This window comes from Malaclemys terrapin, chromosome 1 (genome assembly GCF_027887155.1).
Source record: "Malaclemys terrapin pileata isolate rMalTer1 chromosome 1, rMalTer1.hap1, whole genome shotgun sequence".
NCBI lineage: Eukaryota > Metazoa > Chordata > Testudines > Emydidae > Malaclemys > Malaclemys terrapin.
The window spans coordinates 102435544-102455023 of NC_071505.1; the positions used below are offsets into that span (position 1 = coordinate 102435544).

At 45.1% G+C, this 19480-nt stretch overlaps 1 protein-coding gene across 2 annotated transcripts in view; it reads left to right on the forward strand.

Annotated features, from left to right (window-relative positions):
* The window catches only part of ATP6V0A4 (ATPase H+ transporting V0 subunit a4), a 55562-nt gene that overhangs the window by 24750 nt on the left and 11332 nt on the right, over positions 1–19480 (forward strand). For both annotated transcript variants that reach the window (XM_054033595.1, XM_054033605.1), the window contains exons 9-18: positions 2289–2382; positions 5278–5490; positions 6196–6346; positions 6642–6781; positions 7389–7546; positions 9040–9133; positions 11847–11965; positions 15163–15379; positions 16952–17059; positions 18813–18947. In XM_054033595.1, the coding sequence (XP_053889570.1) occupies positions 2289–2382; positions 5278–5490; positions 6196–6346; positions 6642–6781; positions 7389–7546; positions 9040–9133; positions 11847–11965; positions 15163–15379; positions 16952–17059; positions 18813–18947 (1429 nt within the window). The remainder of the gene's footprint in view (positions 1–2288; positions 2383–5277; positions 5491–6195; positions 6347–6641; positions 6782–7388; positions 7547–9039; positions 9134–11846; positions 11966–15162; positions 15380–16951; positions 17060–18812; positions 18948–19480) is intronic.

A 19480-nucleotide genomic window follows, 5' to 3' on the forward strand; every position in this document is an offset into this window, starting at 1 on the left:
GTAGTCCACGAAAGCTTATGCTCTAATAAATTTGTTAGTCTCTAAGGTGCCACAAGTACTCCTATTCTTCTTTTTTTAGAGATCTTGTAGGTGCTTGTCTCTATCTGAGGGATTGGAGCAAATGTGGTTATATCTTAGAGCTTGGCTATAGACAATGGATCGTGTGGTGTGTCCTGGATGGAAGCTGGAGGCATGTAGGTAAGTGTAGCGGTCAGTAGGTTTCCTGTATAGGGTGGTATTTATGTGACCATCGCTTATTAGCACAGTAGTGTCCAGGAAATGGACCGCTTGTGTGGATTGATCTAGGCTGAGGTTGATGGTGGGATGGAAATTATTGAAATCATGGTGGAATTCCTCAAGGGCTTCTTTTCCATGGGTCCAGATGATGAAGATGTCATCAATGTAGCGCAAGTAGAGTAGGGGCATTAGGGGACGAGAGCTAAGGAAGTGTTGTTCTAAGTCAGCCATAAAAATGTTGGCATACTGTGGGGACATACGGGTACCCATAGCAGTGCTGCTGACTTTAAGGTATATATTGTCCCCAAATGTGAAATAGTTGTGGGTGAGGACACAGTTAAATCAGCAAAACCCTGTCAGTGTGAACATAGGTTTATTGATATAAAAGTGCTTCTACTGGTGTCGACACTTAGACTGATATAGGCCAGGTCTACTCCACAGGCTTCTGGTGGCACAGGTGTGTCAGTCAGGAGTGTGAAGAAGTGTGGTTCCTGACCAACACAGCTGTGCCAGTGAAGCTCCCTGTGTAGATGCAATTACAGTGTCAAAACGGCTTTCACCAGTATAGCTTGTTTCACTTGGGGGGTGGTTTTACTATACAAATTGCAGTTTTGCTGGGATAGCTGCATTCATGCAAGGAGTGCTTTGCTGATGTAGTTTACAACTATAGCTATCCCAGTATAGCGCTGCTAGTGTAGGCCTGGCCTCAGTCTACAATAACACACAATACTGTACATTCTCGATTTTAGTTGTTTACACTAGCAAATAAATATGGAAAATATATGATATAGACTAACATTTTCCTCAATGATGGCTCTTAAGCATTGCTTAGTCACAGCTCACTGACTGGGGATATGCTGATTTTGCAATTGTGATGCAAAGATAAAAGTGAATGGCTACTGTAAGGACTTGGTGCTACAGGGACATCTATTGGCTGCTCTGTTACATGACTGACTTTTCAGAAACTGCATTAAATGCCCCAATAACAGCTAAGCGGGTGAAATGAGACAATCACTATGCTCTTGAATGAACTCACATAACAAAATGATACACACAAAAAAGACAAAAACACCTGACTGCCTGTCGGTGAACAGTTTTTTCACAAAGCAATCGCTCTATATCTGACTTCTCCGTCCTCAGCCTCAAAGGGAGCCTGCACAACGTCTTCAAAAGATGAGCCTGGGAGCTTAAATTCATGACTTTGCTAGACACTAAAAATCATGGCCTGAAGAGAGAGACAGGGTTATGGCCTATTACCACAGTCTATAACCAACTAGTGTTAATCGGCCTCTTCACCTTGAATGTTCCCTTCAACTATGTGTTAACTACTTATGCTAAACAAGCTGTTCCACTTTGCATTTAGCTGTGACACTCTTGAGTACATTTCCCAGACCTGAAGAAGAGCTCTGTGTAAACTCGAAAGTTTGTCTCTCTCACTAGCAGAAGTTGGTCCAATGAAAGATATTACCTCACCCACTTTGGCTTTGCAGAAAATGTTATTTTTGTCACTTTTTAAAATCCTTTCCACTAAGGCTAGGTCTACACGCCAGCCTATGTCGGCAAAATGTGTGTTGCTCAGGGCTGTGAATATTCCACATGAGTTACCCCAACGTAAGAGTTTCTGTGCACACCGCTACGCTGGCGCGAGAGCTTCTCCTGCCAACATAGCTTATGCCACTCACGGAGGTGGGTTTTTTTATGCCGACTGGAGAGCGCTCTCCTGTCAGTATAGAGAGTGTCTTCACCAGACGTGCTTCAGCGACACAGCTGTATCCATTCAGTTGTGCCGCTGCAGAGCTGTATGTATAGACATGGCCTAAGGAAAATCAGGTACCTTAACTCACAGCACAGAATGAGAGTCCCATTTACTGTTGGATTGAGGGAGATTCCTATGTATAACTGCACTTCAGCTACAGTGCCAGTGCATCTCAGTGCATGAAGTGGAGATGGGGACCAGTTTTCAACTAAAAAGCGTGTGCAAATAGTCTTACAAATAACTGTGCATAGCAACAGTAAGTATGACTGTGTCTTTTCCTCCTTCTTCATACTAGGTTTCGTGCTACAGTATATACCTGTCCAGAGTCTGCTGCTGAACGTCGAGAAATGGCCGATGGTGTGAACGCAAGGATTGAGGATTTAAACGCAGTAAGTGACACTACTTTTATTTAGGCCCTGATCCTGTGACTGACTGCGTGCAGACAGACTGGCTCCTATGGTCATGGGGAGCCCAGGTGACAACTGTAGGGATCCACACACAAGTAGGGGTCTGGCCATGTACAGTCACTTCAGGATCAGGGTGGTGAGGGGAGGATCCAGGAATAGGTAATCATGGAATCATAGAACTGTAGGGCTGGAAGGGACCTTGAGAAGTCACCTAGTCCAGCCACTTGCATTGAGGCAGGACCAAGTAAACTTAGACCATCCCTGACAGGTGTTTGTCCAACCTTTGCTGCTGGTAAAATATATGTACCACATTGCATCATCATGTATGTGCCACATACGTGACAGAAAATTTTTTTTTACAAGTGTTTTAGAGAGTTTTACACATTTTTATTGGAACTATTTTCGTGTGTGCAATAGCTTTAGCAGAGGATGGAGATCTCAGCTCTCATATACAAACACTTTGCCCCCTGGTCCAACTGTATAGGGATCAGAGGGCACCATAAAAACCTTTAAAAATACCTGAAATAACTTTTCTGTACCTAAAATGGCTGATCTCTCAGATCCTTGGTGTAGTAACAAGTCCTGAACCACACTGGAAAGCCAGGGAACTCCCTTTTCCAGTGGTATCCACCTCCTGTTTCTAACTTTGAAATCTCAACCCTTAAATCTCTGACAGCGGCAGAACTGAAAATTGCCTCTGGCAGGTGTAATTTTGTGGGGAAAAGTCCACATTTGAGGGGAAATAAGGAAAAGTTTCTTTGGCAGGTTCCTTTGGGGAAAAGAACCCAGTGGCAGTTGAATGACGAGGCTCAGAGATTTGGAATGTTAGCAGTCGTCCTAGTGAAACTGGCTGAGCAGCTGAGTTGGCTAACGGCACGTGATAAATTGCATAACCGTGTGATATATTAAAAATCCATGCGTTTGTGAGATAATTTATCCTACACGTGACCTTTGCTATTAAAGGGCCTGATCGAACTCACATTGCAGTCTGTGGAAAGACTCCCATCGGTTTGGATTGGGCCTTTAATCTATTTATTTGACTGGTTAGTTGGCATTGACAATGTCCTAAATAGTCTATGAATTCTGTTGTCTTTGAATCATGCTGAGCTTTCCAAAAGTCATTTGTTTGGATTGCTTTGACTTTTGTCACCCAGCCCCTATTTAGACCCACGTTAACCTGTAAGGCAGGATGGTGGCATAGTAAGGATGCGGGGTACGAACTAGGCGTCCAATTCTGTGGCCCATGCTCCACTTTGTGAGTAGTGCTGCTGAAGTCCGGATGGGGCCCTGAAAGAGTGCTGTAGTTAAAATAAAACGCTCCCACCCATTTATAAAAACACGGATTTTCCTCTATTTGAAAATGAGACCGATGCATTGGGTGTGGAGCTTTGGTTTTTATGTTGTGCAAACTTTCTGTAATGCTGCTCCGTGCAACATAGTGGGCAGCCCTCATTCTCTGTCCTTGTTCCAGACCGTCCCATCTAGCAGTTGGAGACGCAGACATTTATTTGACTTGATATCATCCCCTTTCTTAAATGCTCATGTCAGAGTGACCCCCCAATGGTCTCACTGCTGACTAGCCAGCTGGTCAGGATTTTGCTTTTAATTCTGCTTGCCTCAGCCAGCCAGACTCCTCTCAATGCTTAGCTATGGAGGCCTTCTTGAGAGAGACCGAACTAGGGCCTGATCCTACATCCTACAATTAATTAAGAGAAAAAAAACTTTTGAAGTGATAATCAAGCTAGCCCAGTACAGACAGTTTGATAATAAGTGTGAGAATACTTACAAGGGGAGATAGAGTCAATGTTTGTAATGGCTCAGCCATTCCCAGTCCTTATTCAAACCGGAGTAGATTGTGTCTAGTTTGCATATCAATTCTAGCTCAGCAGTCTCTCTTTGGAGTCTGTTTTTGAAGTTTTTCTGTTGTAATATAGCCACCCGCAGGTCTGTCACTGAATGACCAGACAGGTTAAAGTGTTCTCCCACTGGTTTTTGAGTATTTTGATTCCTGATGTCAGATTTGTGTCCATTAATTCTTTTGCGTAGAGACTGTCCGGTTTGGCCAATGTACATGGCAGAGGGGCATTGCTGGCACATGATGGCATATATCACATTGGTAGATGTGCAGGTGAACGAGCCCCTGATGGTATGGCTGATGTGATTAGGTCCTATGATGATGTCACTTGAATAGATATGTGGACAGAGTTGGCATCGGGGTTTGTTACAAGGATAGGTTCCTGGGTTAGTGGTTTTGTTCAGTGATGTGTGGTTGCTGGTGAGTATTTGCTTTAGGTTTATGCTCTCTGTATGTGTGTATATATATCTCCTCAATATATGTTCCATTCTATATGCATCCGAAGAAGTGGGCTGTAGTCCACGAAAGCTTATGCTCTAATAAATTTGTTAGTCTCTAAGGTGCCACAAGTACTCCTGTTCTTCTTTTTGCGGATACAGACTAACACGGCTGTTACTCTGAAACCTGTCATCCTACAATTGTTGCCCAAAAACTCCTGAAGGTGTCATCGAGCGTTGAAGGTGCTCGGTGTCTGCAAGAAATATCTCAGCCCCTTTTAGGACCAAGCTCCCAATGAGCAGAGCTTTAAATTTCAGGGGTCAGGAAAATGTGCCTTGCAGTATCAGCTACTGAGCTGGAATTAACAGGAATGAAGCTGCGATTAAATCCCCCCAGTATGTCAGCTTTCCAGAGATTGACAAATTGCGTCCATGTTCAGACATCTTTGAATGCTATTATCGGGCGTTTGGCTGACTCATACTAAATACTTGCAATCCTTCCCCAGGCTTCCCTAAAATGCAGCTGAAGGGCACCACACCAAATACGTCCCCGTTGCTTCACTATTGCTCCTGCTTTGCTTGCAGGTGATCACCCAAACGGAATCACACCGCCTGCGACTGCTGCGCGAGGCGGCTGTGAACGTGTGGACTTGGGGGATCAAGGTGAAGAAAATCAAAGCCATCTACCACATCCTGAATTGCTGTAACATTGACGTCACCCAGCAGTGCGTCATTGCCGAGATCTGGTTCCCAATGGCTGACTCCGGCAGGATAAAAAGAGCTCTCCAGCAGGGAATGGTGAGGGGCTAAGTGGGTTTCCCAACCACTTTTTATTGGAGCCCCCTTCTTGCTTCGGAATGGACTCCCAGGACCCACCGTAGCTTTTTTCTTTTGCCAGTTTTTTGGTCTGTCCCTCTCTTTTCTCTCTCTCCCGTCCTTTACCTCGTCTGTTCTTATTTTTGGCTCTCCCGGCTCCGGTGGCTCCTGTCCTCATTCCCTGACCGAGAGATGCTCGCAGCTCAGGCTGGGTGGGAACATCCACGGGTGCATCTGGGGACATCCCTGGGCCACATGTGCTCTCGTGGCTGAGCTAAGCTCTGCGTTGAGTTGCTCTGAGCACCCAGCAGCATAAGGCCCACTCAGAGAAAGGAGGAGAGGTGGGTGGCTGTCATGGAGCTGTCTGCCCCTTCACTTGCAGCTGTGGGAGCATGTTTGCCTCCGGGAAGTGAGCAAGGTGTAGGAATGCGGAGTTCTGCCCAACAACACTGTGCCCCGAGTCTGCTGGGGCTAGTCTGTCTATCCCATCTCCTGAGGGGACCTGCTTTCAAGGTTGGGAGACAGTGGGCTAAAGGGGTGTATAATGCAGACCTGTTGGGCAGGGTTCACTAGCCAAATACTATTCCATGGGCGAGGTTTCTTGGCAAAACAGCATGACGTGACTAGTAAGAACAGGCTAATGTTCACCCCCACCATTTCACGTCCATCCTTGTCGCCTGTTTGCAGGAACGTAGCGGCTCTACCATCTCTCCTATCCTGACTGCAGTACAGTCTAAGATGGCCCCACCCACCTTCAACAGAACCAACAAGTTCACTGCAGGCTTTCAGAACATTGTGGATGCTTATGGTGTGGGAAGCTACAGGGAGATGAATCCAGGTAAAAAGACACATGGTTTGTTGCAGCCTGAAGATGAGATCCTGCCAAGGGCATGGGTCAGCGGGAAGGGCCTCTGGTCTCTGACCACACTTTGTGATCCAAAACCATGTATGTCACAGCGGAACCAAATTCTCTGCTGGTGCAAATTAGTTCAGCTCCATTGACTTCAGTGGAACTGCACCCCTTTCCACATGGCATAGAATCTGGCCTTCTGACCCTAGTGGTTGATTTAAAAAGCTGATTCCTGTTGAGGTCTTTCAGTGAAACTGAGCTCCTGTCTGTCTCCTTCCGTCAGCTCCATACACTATAATTACCTTCCCCTTCTTGTTCGCGGTGATGTTTGGAGATTGTGGCCACGGTGCTGTTATGCTGGGCTTCGCCCTCTGGATGGTCACTAACGAGAAGACACTTTTGGCCCAGAAAAGCAATAATGAGGTGAGTTTCCTAGGGCTGAATGCATCCTGCCAGCCTTGCAACGGGTTCCAAAACTCTTACTCAATGCTGAAAGCATCTAAACCCCAAAATGTTAAATGAATTTTCTTCTGTAAAACTCAGAGGAGCTAAGAGGCCAAGCTGTTTGGCAAGTAGTTCCTCTGCCTAATAATAACACAAAGGGCCAGATCGCCCCAAACATGCTCTAACTTTACACCTGCAGTTTCACACACCCACATATATGTCTGTACAAAACTGTAGCTGGCATTTGTATGTGGGCAAATTGAGCCTAAGTTTTCAAAAGTCGGACCCTAAAGTCAGGCTCTTAAATCCACCTTTAGGGATCTAAGTAAGTGGCCTGATTTTCAAAAATGTTGAGCAGCTAGCAGCTCCCATTAATATCGCTGGGTGTCCAACACTTCAGAAATTAGGCCATTTCTGTAGGAACATCTTATCCAAGCATGAACATCTGGAAATACAGGGAGTGAGTGAGTGAATGAATGAATGAATGACTCTGTAAAATAATTCCTCTCTCGGGGCATGGTGCACCATGCGAGCATTGTTTTGTTGTGTGATGGTTGCTTACTCTCCCTGAATTCTTCCCTTGCAGATTTGGAACACCTTCTTTGGTGGGCGCTACCTGATCCTGCTCATGGGCATATTCTCCATTTATACTGGCTTTATCTACAATGACTGCTTCTCCAAATCTTTCAACATCTTCGGTTCTTCCTGGCATACCCGCCCCATGTTTAGAAACAACACGTGGAAGTAAGTGGTAAATGATGTAAAAACAAAAAGGAAGATGACACATAATGGAACAATATTTTATTCCATGGGGATTAAAAGAGAGACCTGCTGAGGATGCATGTGAGGCTGGGCTGAATCCCTGGGGTGAATTCATGTGTGAATGAACCAGGCTGTGTGACTGAATTCACATTTGGACAAATCTCATCTCAAAATCCAGGTCTGTTTTAACAGATACTTAAAATAGCTGCTGACTTGGGGAGGGGCCATCATAGGCATAGTGGACTCCATCACCCCAGCACATGGAAGTATGACCTGGCTTTCCCATTCCTCACCTCTCTCACTCCTCCACTTGCCTCTCACTGCGCCTTCCCAGCCCCCTTTTATCCCCGGAGCCTGCCCTGCCCCCTTTCTCTCCTCCCCTGCCTGTACACATCCCCATATCACTATAACAGGGTTCAAAAAAGAACTAGATAAGTTCATGGAGGATAGGTCCATCAATGGCTATTAGCCAGGATGGGCAGGGATGGTGTCCCTGGCCTCTGTTTGCCAGAGGCTGGGAGTGGGCGACAGGGAATGGATCACTTGATGATTACCTGTTCTGTTAATTCCCTCTGGGACACCTGGCCACTGTCAGAGGACAGGATACTGGGCTAGATGGACTTTTGGTCTGACCCAGTATGGCCGTTCTTATGTTCACTATTCGGCTTCATGGTCAGTATCCGAGAAATATCAAGGCCCAATAAATTCCTGGGCTGAGATTCTTTGATGTACCAGAACTCTCATGCTCCGGGAGCTTGGGAAGCTCTTGCCATAACTTAAACAGTGTTGGGGGCCTGTCTAAATTATGGCAGCCTCCCCTTGGCTGCCCTATGGGCCGCAGTACTGCCTGGAACCTCTGCAGAACTGTGTGCTAAGGCTCCAGTCCCACCTCCAGTTCTGCCACCAACATGGTCCTTATGATGCTAACAAGGGGGATCCTGGAAGGCAGATTTATGAGTTTTCCTCAGTTCCTGTTCTGGGGGACCCCCACTCCTGTCCAGATTACAGGGCTTTTAGAGCCCCTTTATACTGCTCCCTCCAGCTCTTTTACCTGGTGTGAAGGGGCTGGAATGAGGGTGAGGATCTTGCCCCTAGTATCCAACACATCAGGGATAGGTGGATTTCAGACTTTTCAATGACCATGTGAGCAATCAAAGTGCTGGGACTTTCCCAAATCGTTCAGATGCTACCTTGATGTGTTTCCTCCCAGACCCATTGTAGCTGGAATAGGAGTATCAGGCCTTGTATATCCAGCATATACATGTATATACACACACACACACACACACATACACACATACACACACACACACACACACACACACACACACACACACACAGCATATGCACACACACAATGCCACTGTAGGCCTTGGGTAAACGAAATGTTTAATTTTGTAGTACTTAGCACTCTAGATAGAGAAACACCTCAGGCTGAGGCAGTAAGAAACTGCCTCTTCTCTTTTCTTTTGTAGTCCACATGTTCTTGAAGAAAATCAAGTATTGCAGTTGGATCCAGCAGTCCCTGGAGTCTACTCAGGAAATCCATATCCGTTTGGAATTGATCCGGTAATAAAATTCAGTTGGTCCAAGATCTTTAGTTATATTCCCTCCCCGCTTCTACAGATCTAGTACATCAGCTGCTTGTGTATTGCCTTCAAATATGCAAGCAATCCCTCCCGAAGCCACATTGGCCACCTCCTGCTCTTTGCAAGTCCATTATGCCTTAGTTATGGAGTCTTTTAGGGTGCTCATCTTCAGCATTCAAGATTTGAGTACGATATTCCTTCCCCTCATGCCATGACCAATAGATAGAGGCCGTGTGGTCTGCAGGTATGTGCATAGATTTGGCACTTGGGAAATTCTGAGTCTAATTCTTGCTCTGCCTGTGAGTCAGTGGATTTAATTTACCCATCTGCATAAGGATGATGATAATGTGTACCTATCTATCTCATCATTTTGATTTGAGGATTAACTCCTTAATGTGTGCACAGTGATTTGAACATTTAAAGCACTAAAATGTAAAGATTATTAATGTCTCAAAATTTGAGGTATTGAAATCTAATACCCCATCGTTACAATTTTGTGAGAATCTGTTTCTTTTATGCTGTGTATGAAATTCGGTTAGCACCAAGTGGTCACTAGCACCAATCTCCCTACTTCCCTTTCAGTCTCATCCAGCCTGCCCTTGTTGGTAAAAGAGCTAGATGTGATTTCATTTTCAAAAGACAAGGCAAAGAAACCCTCAGTTAGTTCATAGCTGCACAGTAACATATGAATGTCCTAAGCCCAGACCTGGAAGTGTAGCTGAGCAGCATTCACTGCAGTTCAAGAAGTGGCGTTAAAGTGGGTTTAAGCCACCTGTATGTTCCCTCCCCCACTCCTGGGACCATCTGTGTCCACTCGCTGGTGTAAATTAGAAGAGTCATACGCTTTTATTTACTCTGGCTGCTAATTCTCCCAATGGGCTATACTGGCATCCAAGGATGTGGGGGGAGGAGGGCATAAGTGGACCATGGGCATATTCCACTGGCTGGGCATAGAAGACATTACAGTGGCTTTATGTATGCCATCTGAGGATTCCCCTGCACTCTGGTAACCCACCAGTGGCTGGGTCAGCTGGCTTTAGGGCAGGACCTGGGCTTTGCTGCATAATTATTTTTAGTTAATTGGATTTTATTGAAACAAAGCAATTATCCCAGCTGTGTCATTTCACTGGAATGTAGATGTGCAGCATACAGCAACGTGAAAGCAGCCAAGAATAACTGTGATGAGCCCAGCAGGCCACTAGATGGCAGCTTTTCTCTCCAATACTGTACAGGTTTAGCTGAAAGTTCTAACAGTAATCCTAACAATGAAAAAATGGACAATGCCACACATTTCTTAGTGTGTTTGCAGGGTTGTTGTAGTCGTGTCAGTCCCAAGATGTGAGAGAAACAAGGTGGGTGAGGTAATAAATTTTATTGGACCAACTTCTGTTGGTGAGCTTGAAAGTTTCTCTCACCTCAGCAACAGAAGATGGTCCAATAAAAGATATTACCTCACCCATCTTGTCTCTCTACTTTTTTAATATGAACATTTCTATGGGATTTAACCAGTTCACTCATTATAAAGGCCTGGCTTGTTTTTTTTGTTTAAAATACTTTTGTGCAGAGTTAGCAGGATGGTATGATGCCTTTATACCTTGAAGAGAAATAGTCACCTTAGATTATGAGATCTGACTATACTGGGGTCTCCTTCAAAATGATAGTATCTCCTAGTCTAAAGCGTTTGTAGAAGGTGCTATGTTATTAGCTAAATAAGTAAATAACCAGTATGTTACTTTCCCAGCAAACCTCCCTTCCCACCCAGCCTCCCCCCCACCCCCCGCTCCTTTTTATACTGTATCTCACATGTATTGCCTTAAGAGAAAAGTTCCAGAGGAGGTATCTCCTCAACATCCTCCACAGTGAAAAATGAGGCAAATAAATTATTTGAATTACATGCAAGGTACTTTTCATCCTTAATTTCTCCCTCGGTTTCAGGTAGTCCAATGAACCCTCCGATTCTCTTACAGGCTTTCCTGCCTTCGGACCTGTTTCAATGGTTTCCATAACCGTAATGGTTCAGTTGCCTCTTTAAGTGGTGACCAGAGCTTTCTCTCAGTTTCATGCATGAGAATAGTCTTTCTTGAGTTGAAATGAGCACATGTTCTATGGATCACTGTTTCCTCCAGCGAACATGGATACCTTTTTTTAAAGTGGATGAAGGCAGAAAGGAGGTTCTCATTGCTATCCACCTCTGCTGTCGAGAGCCATCACAGTCCAGTGGTGCTGGAACAATTTTTATAGTGGGGGTGCTGAAGGTGGAAACTATGTATTTGGGTTGTTATTACTACTTCAAGCCAGGGGGTGTGGCAGCACCCCTAGTTCCAGCATCTATGGCACAGTCTAGTAGCTAGTGCATGACACTGGTCAGATCGGGGTTATAATAACAGCTCTTCCACTGGCCTGCCATGTGCATGATCTTAGGTGACTTCAGCACTCTGCCTCAGTTTCCTCATCTGTTTAAAAACAGGATAATAATTATCTTGGAAATCTTTGGGCGAAAAGCTTTATATAAGTCCAATGTATTATGAGCCAGACTTAGATTTCAGTCATTTGGGATTGTTCAAAGTAGAACTAGCAAAAGGCGTTTGATGGCATTTGAAATTAATGGTCTAATGATTTTTCACCTGTTATTATCAAAAGAATTCCTGAAAATCCTGCTCTTTTTATCTATTTCTCCCTTCGCTTTTCTGAAGATCTGGAACATTGCTTCAAACAAGCTAACGTTCTTAAACTCCTACAAAATGAAGATGTCTGTCGTCATGGGGATTACGCAGATGGTCTTTGGGGTCACACTCAGTCTTTTCAACCACATGTAAGTGCAATGGTCTCACACGTGCCTTTTAAAGGTTTGCATGTGTTGCTGCTCTGGGTTACTGGGCATGGACTCTAGGCCTGTTGCTGTTGCTCATGAATAGGTTCGTGTCTTTAACTCCTTCTGAAGCCTGGGCACCGCACCCTAGTCTGGTACAATGGAAAATCCTGATAAGGATCAAGTGTTGGCTAGAATATTTTATCCTTATCAGCAAGTGATTCTTACGTACTTATGTTTTATGTATTTTCCACGGCCTTAGCTTCCACTGAACGAGATTTGCATTCCTGGTCTTCAGCCTTGCAGAAAATTCTCCCCAGCCCAACGTTCCCTCTACTGTTCACTTTTATACCACAGCTATCGCTGAGTCAGGGGTCCCAGTAACCGCACACTTGTCCCTCAGCCTAGTTGCAACATGTTTTAGTGCGACTGGGACCTAGCGATGTCCCTGTAAGTAGGCGAAAGCCTTGGACTATTGTTTGTATCACAGCCTCCACTTAATGTAGACAGGGCTTTAGAGAAAATAAGGCCCAGAAGCCTGTAGGAAAACAGGTTGGAAGTAAGGTACGTCTGCACTTCACAACTGAGTCAGAGGACCCATGTACAACATGGTTACAGTTTGCAGTGCCAATGGGACCTTAGCTGGTGCTCATATATCATGACGAACACAGTATGAAAACCTAGCTGGGTGAGGAGATAGAACTGTGTCCCATCACAGGTCTAAGGCTCATAAGATATGGTAGTAGCCACAGGAAGGCTATGCATAATGGGACCAAGGTCCCGTTTTGGTTGGGACAGTCCTCTTTTTAAACTCTGTCCCGGCTGTCCCAACGTTTTTGACAAAAACAGGCATTTGTCCCGTTTGCTCTTCCCAATTGATCAGGTGGCAAGAGTAAATGAAAGAATGCCCAGTTTACGGAGGAATGTTGGGGGGGAGCAGTGATGTGAGGTGCTGGGCAGCGGGACTTAGGGGGGCAGCTCCAGCAGGCCTGGGGTTCGGGTACTCAGCCCCAGCCGCAGGTAACATGGGGTATGGAGTTCTGGTGTGTGGGGGGGTCAGCCCCAGCCCCAGGCAGTGCGGAGCTCGGGGAGTGAGCCCCAGCCCTGAGTGGCATGGGGCACGGAGCTTGGGGGAAGGGAGGGTCAGCCGCGGGCAGCAGGGGTGTGGTCAGCTCTGGCAAGCCCTGTAAGCACGGGGGGGAGGGTGGCTCTGGCGAGCCCCATGGGCACGGAGGAAAGGACGGCTTGGGCGAGTGCCATGCCATTTCATTTTTACTTTAGGAAATATGGTCGCCATAGCCATGCAGCAACCCTGCTGACCATGCCAGTGCCCCACACCCGCACTTCACCCACATAGAGACTGATTCTTCGGTTTAGTGCAGGTGAAATGAATTTTGCCTCTAATGCAGATGGGCAAGCCCTGTGCGTTGCTGCACATCACTGCTCCAATACATTGCTGCAGCTGAACCAAGTGCAACAGGTCACCAGTTTTCACAATCTCTTCTTCGTTAGGGTTGTGGCTTTTCTGCTGAGTGGGGTGTGTGTGTGTGTGTGTGTGTGTGTGTGTGTGTGTGTGTGTGTGTGTGTGTGTGTGTGTGTGTTCTTGATTTCACAAAATATTTTCAGAGATACAAAAGTGCAGTTAATTTTAAATGTAGAATCTATAGCTTTTTTTTTTTTTTTGCTAAAATCTCTCTCTCTGGGCCTGATCCAGAGCCCATTATAGTTAATGGAAGTCTTTCCATTGACTTCAGTGGGCTTTGGATCAGGCCCTATATGTATAATACATCCACAAAGCCCAGACTCTTTTCTGGGAACGAATGGAGGTTGTGTAGTGGACGAGGATGCCTATAGGATTCTCATTTGCTGAAAAGTTGGAAGGTGCATGGTGAATGAAGCAGGGAACTGCAGGAAGAGAAAGGCTGGTCTCATAGTTAAGGCAGTTGAACACTCCCCTGGACAATTGAATTCTATCCCTGCCTCTGCCCTATTGTTCCTATGTGATGCTGGGCAAGTCCCTTAAATCAAACTTTTCCCAGGTGGCCCCTAACTGTATATTCCTCATTTTCGGCGTGCCCAACTTGAGACCCTGGGTCTGATCTGCAGAAGTGCTGAGCACTCACGGCTGTAACTGCAGTCAGTGGGAGCTGTGCTTTGAACACAAAGGGTACATCTACACTTACCTCCGGGTCCGGCGGTAAGCAATCGATGTTCTGGGATCGATCCCGGAAGTGCTCGCCGTCGACGCCGGTACTCCAGCTCGGTGAGAGGAGTACGCGGCATCGACGGGGGAGCCTCCCTGGCGCATCTGGACCCGCGGTAAGTTCGGACTAAAGTACTTCAAATTCAGCTACGTTATTAACGTAGCTGAATTTGCGTACCTTAGTCCGAAGTGGGGGGTTAGTGGGGACCAGGCCAACGTGTTATATAAAGCTAAGTACTGTGAAAAGTCAAGCCCTGTATGCCTCTAAATGGGCACCCAAAATTACTGGGCACTTTTGACTTTAATCTGTATGCCTCAGTTCCCCATCTGTAAAATGGGGCTAAAAACCTCTTGCCTCAGAGGGGTGCTGTGAAGATAAATTCACCAATGCTTGTTAGGAACTAATGTAATATGATGAGTGCATCATAGAAAAGCCCATAAGGAAATTAATAGTTCTGCATTCAGTGCAGGGTGTGGATGGTATGCAATAAATAAGGCCTGGGGTCACACAGGGAGGAGAAAACAAAACATTGAATAATGCTCATTCAGTGAGCACCACCCATCCTGTGCACTGAATGAGGCAGGGATCCTACAGAAAAATAGTATGTCATCATATAACTAAAGCCTATATCATGCACACACACAAGGGGAGTGAATTACGGCTTCACAGGTAACCTTAATTCTGGCATTTCCTAATATTTGCTACTTTAACATTCTTTTAAGGTACTTTTTAAATGTAATAATCTATGCTCAGATACCAGAATGATGGGCAAAATGTAAGACCTGAATAGAATATGTGTAAAATAATATTTATATCTAAATAGTACCTTTAATCCCTAAGGATGCCTAAGTCACACATTTCTCCCTTGTCCATCCGTAGCTGTATGATGCTAGTTTCATTTTTTGGAGACTAAATGATGTGCTCCACAGTCCTAACCCAGTGATCTTGTCCCGTGTGTGCCGTACCAATCCCTTTGGTGGGGTTCTGTCTTTCCAGCTACTTCAAGAAAACCATAAACATCGTCCTGCAGTTCATTCCAGAGATGATCTTTATCCTCTGCCTGTTTGGTTACCTGGTCTTCATGGTTATTTTCAAATGGTGCCACTTCGACATCCATGTATCCCAGAAAGCACCGAGCATTCTCATCCACTTCATCAACATGTTTCTGTTTAATTACAACGATCCTACAAATGGCCCCTTATATCCACACCAGGTATGGACTCGAGTATTTTTACACCTAGCTACTTACCCCAAGTTTAGAGAGCCGTTTCAGCCCAGCTTCATTAACTGGTGTGTGCGGGCCCCAAGCTGTGTTAGTTTGAAAATTAGACAGGCACTGGTACAATAAGCAGGTTAGACCCCAAACTGGTCCTACCCTTCAAACAGTTCAAGTCAGTTGAGAAAATTTCTATGGGTCAAATTCTGCCCTCTGTCACACCTCTGTGTGCAGTGGGTTGTGTAGGGTGGAATTTGGTTCTAGTGAAAGCAGTATCTCCTCCTAAAGTCTAACCCTGCTGCCATTTTGTTCCGTAAGAGGCAAATCCTGTCTCCAGGCAGCAAAATCAATGTTGTTATTGGGGAGGCCCCCAGGGGCTCAACTTCCAGGTGCCAGGCTGGCTGCGGAGGGTTGTTTTCCTGGAATTCAGGTTGGTGAGGCTGGCTGCGGAGGGTTGTTTTCCTGGAATTCAGGTTGCTCCGGTAGTGAGGAAATGGCCTAATTGCTGACCCCAGTGATGACACGCTCAAGGCTGGGAGAGTGACTGTGGAAGCGAGGCGCTGTAGTGCTCTATTGTCTTGTGTCAAGTATCAGAGGGGTAGCCGTGTTAGTCTGAATCTATAAAAAGCAACAGAGGGTCCTGTGGCACCTTTGAGACTAACAGAAGTATTGGGAGCATAAGCTTTCGTGGGTAAGAACCTCACTTCTTCAGATTTGAAGAAGTGAGGTTCTTACCCACGAAAGCTTATGCTCCCAATACTTCTGTTAGTCTTAAAGGTGCCACAGGACCCTCTGTTATTGTCTTGTGGTGACTCCGTTTTTAGGGCTGCTCAGAAATTTTTTGGCAAAACTATTTTTGACATAAAACCAGGTTTTGACAAAGCAATTTTCCCCCCAGAAATGTCTGCTTTCCTCTAGAATTTCTGATTTTTTCATTGGAAAAGCTGAAAACTCGACATTTTTGGCTGAAAACTTAAATGTATTTGTTTTCGGGCAATTTTTGATCAAAAATTATTTGGTTTGGAGGTTCTCTACTTTTAATGAAAAGTCAAAATAGAACTGTTTTCCTACCTGCTCTGTCCATTTGGTCAGATAATACATGAGAAGATGTATTTGAAAACTCATGCTGGTTTCAGAAAGTCCAGCTGCGTTCTTTCTGGCTCGTACATACTTCATCTCTAATAGGGAAGGCTCTGCAGGACAAATTCTGCCCTTAGTTACATCTGTGCAACCCTACAGCATTCTGAGATCAGATTTCTGTCCTGCAGTTTGGACTCAGTTACCAAGACTGTTGATGATGCCTGAGATGGAATAAACTCGCTCTACAATAGCTGTGTAGGGTCTGCAGTGTTAACAGGAGTGCAAAGGAGAGTATGTGCTTATTTTTGTCACCAAGCAAGCAGACGACACTCTGGAAGCACACAGGGAGCAGATCAGTTGAGTGAGAAGGGGCCATTTTTACTGAATCACTTTTCTGACCATAATTGCACTTGAAAAACTTTAAAAAAAGCTTTTGTGATGTCCCTTTAACAGATTTCCCCCCTTCCTCTCCCCTTTGGTCTCTTGTAGGAAGAAGTCCAGAGCTTTCTGGTCATATTTGCCCTGATAGCTGTTCCCTGGATGCTTCTATTTAAACCTTTCATCCTCCGAGCCAATCACCGGAAAGCTCAGCGTATGGTAAGGGCACAAGTCAGTGGCTGCATTCTGAAGTTGCAGACAGCTCTGTTTGCGGTGGGATGGGGGCAGAGCTGAAGATTAGAAGTGGGATTTTCCAAAGCACTCAGCCTAGGACCTAACTCTGCTCCCCTTGAAGTTAATGGGAGTTATTTACCAGTGACTTTGATTGGAGCAGAGTTAGGCCAACACTGAGCGTTTTTTAGAAACTATATCCGAGCTCAGAAGCAGTTAGAAAAAAGTAATTGTGAGGCCAGTGGTCTGGTGATTGCCTCAGTTCCCTGCTGTGCTCAGTTCACAATCACTGCTATGACTGATTGTTTGCGCCGTATAAACTGGGAGCAGGGCAGAAATGGTGCTCTCAGGGAACATATACAGTACCTGGGGAAATGCCTGATTTAAAAGTGATTGATTTGAAATAACACTTTCCTCCTTAAAAGTGTTATTTATCTCATAAAGCCCCTGGTCCGACTCTGTTGCACATAACAGTCAAAGCTGCTTGTGAATTCTGTTCTTTATTGCATTTGTTTCTAATGAGTTACTTTTCTTGGTAGTTAGATGTGACTGGAGTATCTTTTATCTGGCCCAGATGTTTTCATTTAAAGAGAGATCAGCTGGTTATGCTAAGTGACCTTTTCCAGTCCAGCAACTCAGAACCTATCATTTGTCCTGTAACTTCTTACTGTGTAACTCTTCTGGGACTTTCAGGCAGGTTTTACATTGTTGACTCCAGCTTCTGCTTTATGCCAATAACATTTGCTATCTTTCCTCCTCTTTCCATCTTTCCCCCCTATTCCAACCAATGATTTTCATATGTCAGCTGCCTGATCCGATCTTAGATTTTGCCAGATTCATACAGCTCCAACAAAAGGCACTCTTTGTATGACATTCAAGACAACTCTGAGATAAGCAGGCATAACAGAGATTACTGGTGCAACAGAACAAAGCACATTATTATGAGACCTTTCCTACAAAACCTATTGGAAGCATTAAAGAATGCCAGGGTACGTCCTAAAAAGCTGCTGCATCCGTACTAGAATGAAACTTTTATTGTGCCATATATTAAGTTTGCTGTAGGATTCTTCACATGCTCATTTATGGTCTTTAGAAGCATGGATCAAGTCATCCTGTATGTATTATAATGCTATGCACTTTGATGATGCTCCACAAATACTGGTTATGGAGCGAGAGAGTGGATAGCCTTGAGATTTTGCCACAGGATATAGGTCAGGAGATCTGGATTCTATTCCCAGATCTCGCTCTCGGACTTACTGTGTGACCTTGAGTCTCCGTGGGCCTGATTCTCTCCTCTTGCTTATAACCGCGTGACTCCATTGGCTACAACTATTCTTGATTTGCATCGTGTGATTGCAAGGAGCAAATCAGGCTTTCAATGCCGCAGTGTCCTCATCTGCCCAATGCAGATGGTATCCCCCTGCTTCACAGAGGAGTTGCAAGTCTGAAGCTAGTGCATGTAAATTATGTTGGAATCCTTGGCTGGAAGATGCTCTAGAAATTAAAGTATTTATTTATTCCTAGTGATGGAAGCAGAAATTCACTCTTTCTCTAGTCTAATAAATGTCTGACTGTTGCTGAAATCACCATTACGTCACATATAGTCTGTGCTATAAATATATAGGGGATTTATGTACTGCATACGTATAGATATAGTTATATAGTGCATCTATTGACCTGTAGGACCATTAAGACAATTAGAATAATACAAACCTAGCCACTCTCTTTTCCTTTTTGAAAGCTCCAGACACCAGCCATTTCAGAAAACCCTGCTGGTGACATTGAAGTGGAGATCATTGACTCCAATCACGCCAAGAAAGCTGGTCAGGAAGACCATAGTGGTGGCCATGGGGGACATGATGACCATGATGAAGAGGTAGGGAAATCAGAACATTAGAAAGGGGGAGGAGCAGCCCTCATGAATCCTACCTGCAAGGCCAGACTGAGGTCTTGGAATTTGCCTGCAGCCTTTTTTCGATTGTTTCAGGGAAAGCTCTTGAACCAGTTCCTTCTAAGAGAAGAGCCCCCTGAACCTTAACCCAATGCTCTGACCAGATCTGAACCTAACTTTGTTGAGATTCAGACAGGTATAACATTCCCTTTCGCTCCTTCCGCTCCCCATCTAGAATTGTTCAATTTCATGCCTCACTGAGTTTATATCATATCATAACATACTTCCTGTGGGAGAACCTGTTCTTTTGTATCTTTCCACCCAGTTCTGTGAATCCATGAGGTTCAGATTTTGAGGCTAAGCATCAGAGATTTTGGGTGTGAATCTAACTATAGGAACTTCTAGACTAGATCAGACTTAAGGCCCATCCAGTCCCATACCCTGTCTCTGATATTGGCCAGTACCAGCTGCTTCAGAACAAGGCATAAGGACCTTGCAGAAGGCAGATGTGGAACAAT